The following is a 4,076-nucleotide window of genomic DNA, read 5'->3' on the forward strand; positions in this document are numbered from 1 at the left end:
TGATGGTTTATAATGTGGACATGTTTGACAGGAGGCTTTAAAACATTGTCATCTTCAAAACAGCCAATTACCCATTGAACTTCATCTCCATATCCCATCATTTTGACTGGCACTTACTCTGGAGTTATTAGCAATACCTCATTTCACAGAGCCAATAAAATTCTCCACCAGACAGATCCCAGTCTGGGCCAAGGACCAATAGTGTGTCACTGCAAACCAAATCAGACAAAGCAAAAAAATTACTCTGTCATCTTCTGGGTCTAACAACACTGGCTTATTTGTCTCCAGTGGATCATTCGTTCTCTTGCTGTTTTCGAGGACACAAATAATTGACATCATGATGGTGTTCAATCCTATAAAAATTAAACCTATTTAAAAGGAAAAACCCTCCTTTGGTGGGTAAACAACAAGAGAAGGGTCTATTTATAAGGATGATGTCAGCGAGTGTTGGAAATGTGTTTGTGTGTGTGTGTGTGTAGGGGGGCAGTGCAGGGCTATGTGCTGATTAATTTCAGACTGAGTCTGATTCATCACGGCCAGTCACCTGATTGCATTTTGAAAAGGTGAAGCCATTCACTCGAGAAGCCATTCTGGTGCCATTCATGCTAAATCCATCTCTCAAGGACAGTCAAATCAGTTCCTCCGTTGCTCCATGTGCTGGTTAACTACTAGCCCCAGTGTCCCCTGTTCAAAGAATAATATCAGATGATACACATATTGGATGACTGCTACTGAATTTATTCAGTCAGTGTAGATTACATCTAAAAAAGTGAGGCACTGTTGTTTGTTTCTGTGCAAAACCTTACGTATCATTCAGTCCAACTGCTGCATTTGTTTTGCGAGAGAGACATTACATCAATATATCTACTGACAGTAAGATTCCTGGTCAACAAAAAAACACTATTGTGGGGGAAAAAAAGAAACAGAATGCAGAACTTAACTGAAATGACAGTATACATGATTGAATAGCAATGTTCATGAAATGCTGCTTTGGGTGCAGTTCACACAGGACACATTCTTTTATTCTTTTGCTCTAGTTTGTTAATTGTTTTTCTATGTAAATGCAAAAACATGGATGACTTGGTGAAAATTCTTTCATTTACTTACCCTCATGCTGTTCCAAACCTGCTTGATTTTTTTTTAAGTGGAACACAAAGAAAGATATTTTGAAAAATGTCTGTACAATGAAAGTCAATGGGGTCCAATTAAGGTTCTTTAAAATATCACTTTACAATAAGGTCTCATTAGTTAGCATTAGTTACATAGTTAAAATGAAATAACTGAGCAACATTTTTGTTTAATATTAGTTTATAAAAATACAATTGATCATTGCTTGTTTATGTTTGTTCACAGTGCATTAACTAATGTTAACAGTTCTGATTAAAAAAAGTTACTTGTAAATATAGAAATTAACTATGAAAAGCTTTAGAAATATTGTCCATTGTTACAGCAGTTTGTGTAAACTACTTTAGCTATCTAATGTTAACAAACGAAACCTTATTGTAAAGTGTTAGAATTTGTTTGTTTTTTATAGAAGAAATTAAGTCATGAATGTTCGAAATGAGGGTTAATAAATTCTGACAGAATTTTCATTTTTGGGTGAACTATCCCTTTAGGAGATACAGTATATTCACATTCAACATATGACCTTTGGTTTTGAAGAGATCCACAGGTGTTTGTCAAAGAGCCATGAATGACAGCAGTCACCGCTGATGGAAGTAGCATATTCATACTTTTAATTTCTGCGATTACATAAGCGTCAGCTGGTCAAGACATATCGCTACACAGTGACGTCTTCTTGGAATGGAGTCTTTGATCTGTTGGTCAGAAAGTGTAATCAACACCCCACAACATGACCACATATTTTGACCCTCGAGTTTCAGGATTGGACTTGACCCAGTCTTATTGTAAAAAGTTCCAACTGCGACCACTAGAAGCTCTATTGAGCCTGATCTCAATGGTACAGGAAGTTTTCGATCACAACATTGCTTCGGCCTTGTTAATACAACTCGGCAGATTAACAAGGTTGATGGAGCGTCAAAGGAAGACCACATGAGAGCGGAAACACTTCGCTATATACGTAGGGGTAGAAAACAGGTTCGTTGACAAATTTACACGTGGCCACCTCCATTCAAACCCCATCCTGGATGCCGCCATTAAACCTCCGAGTGCAGACCCTGGTGTGAGAAGCTCGCGTTAGGGGATAGAGCCCTATCCTGCAAGGAACACATCGATTAGATCTCTCTCTGGTCTGAGGTATCCGTCTGCACACTCTCAGTCTCACCTTTTAATGCGGCTGATCTGCTCGCACAGGAAGGACAGGTACTGAGTGAGCTTCACCATTGCGATGATGAGCGTGCCCCCCACCAGCGTGCATGTGGGCCAGAGAAGAGAGCTAATGATGGCCCCGCGGCCATAGAGACGTGTCAGGAGGACGCTGTCCTGCTGCGCTGAGGGGTCATAGTAACACAAAACCTGTTGGTGCGTCTTCAGTCGCTCTGAGATGTTCATCACAATGCTCTGCATCAGTGTGTGATCCTTACGGCACTTTGGGATGTAAAAACACTGCAGGGAAAGAAGGAAGAGCACTTACTAGAAAGTATTCAGTTCAGTTAGTGTACTACACTCTATAGTGGTAATTTATCATGTTCAGAAATATACTGTTGTGTCATCTTGGGGACAAATTGTTAATTGGTAATTTTAGATAATTACATAGATAATTAAAATTACATTAACGGATGATTTGTAAGGGTCACTTGTATGTCCACATATAAGCAACGAGACGAGGCAGGATTAATGTCCGAAAGCACCTTATTTTTCATTTATTTATTTATTGTTTTTCTTTAGTAAATCTTTGTATATAAAGATTAAAAAGACCTATGAAACCTAATGAATTTGGCAATGTAATTATAATCTGTCAGGGAAATAAAATTATAAAAAAAACAAAAAACATATATGCGTTTTTAGGTTTTTATTATTTATTTATTGCCAATATATTATTCAAAAATACATTAAATTCATATAAATTAAAATTAATTAAATTCATATAATTACTGGGATACATCTATTCTATGATGAGCATATATTTAGATTTTTTAATTATTAAAATTCATACTATTTTAAAGTTATTTTGATATTTTTGGAAGACATATCAGGGTGATGCAATTGTCTGTTAATTAAATATTATATAAATATTAAATAGTTTGGCATATTTTATTTTCATTATTTATTTACTTATTTTTAAAAATAATGATTGAGATCATTCAAGATATATATATATATATATTTACACTGGGTAGAAATAATTTAATTGAAATCAGATTCCTTAAAATAACAAATGTGTATTTTTCTTTCTTTTACAGCATAGTGTCACAGAAGAACTGCCCATGCATCACTATTCACAGGTAATGTGATATATCTGTATAGTTAATGCATGTGGTTAGGTGTGGTGTACCTCAGTGTGGGCCTCATGGGCCTCCTCGTTGTATGACAGCCGCAGAACTTTGCCAGTGAAATTCAGACTGACATATACCTGAAGGCAGGGAAACCTGGAGCTCTTCCTGCACTCTGAGCCGCAACTGTAGCTACAGTTAATCTCAGCAACTATACTGGAGTTCAGCACTGTGCAGTTTGACTCCTCTGTCCAAACGCTGAGAGGAAACAATGGGCAGAGAATTGGAAAAAAAAGTTAAGAAATAATTTACAATGCCTTAAAATGCATTTATCATACAGTGTGAGTCAAGATGGCTGATTGTGGGTTAACATGCTGCTGAGGAACTTTCTACATTTTCAGGTTACCTTGAATTGATTAGCTGGTTCAGGTGTGTTTGACTAAAGCTGAAATAAACCCGGCAGTGAGGTAGATCTAGAGGAGCAGGACAGAGCACTCCTGACTTAATGTGAAACTTAACCTGTGGAGAAGTGTGACCCGTGAAATTGCTTGCTACTGAGTTCTTCTAAGCGTGTTGTTGAAGGGCATATTGGAGGTAAAGTGAGTATAAAATCAAAGCTGGCAATATTTCCAATGCACATTATTCCAAAGAACAATCTTATTTTATGAAAATAACTTGCTCCAT

General features: G+C 36.9%; 1 protein-coding gene across 1 annotated transcript; it reads right to left on the bottom strand.

Annotated features, from left to right (window-relative positions):
• Positions 1–1,603: 1,603 nt before the first annotated feature.
• LOC107579315 (calcium-activated potassium channel subunit beta-2-like) lies at positions 1,604–3,676 on the bottom strand (the record flags this gene model as incomplete). The annotated part of the gene is made up of 3 exons (XM_016265160.1): positions 1,604–2,216; positions 2,285–2,565; positions 3,455–3,676. Coding segments are annotated over 3 exons (588 nt in total), but the record flags the coding sequence as incomplete, so codon positions are not given.
• Between the last annotated feature and the right edge of the window lie 400 nt (positions 3,677–4,076).

The sequence above is a fragment of the Sinocyclocheilus grahami genome, unplaced genomic scaffold (genome assembly GCF_001515645.1).
Source record: "Sinocyclocheilus grahami isolate Dianchi unplaced genomic scaffold, SAMN03320097.WGS_v1.1 scaffold16552.1, whole genome shotgun sequence".
Lineage (NCBI taxonomy): Eukaryota > Metazoa > Chordata > Actinopteri > Cypriniformes > Cyprinidae > Sinocyclocheilus > Sinocyclocheilus grahami.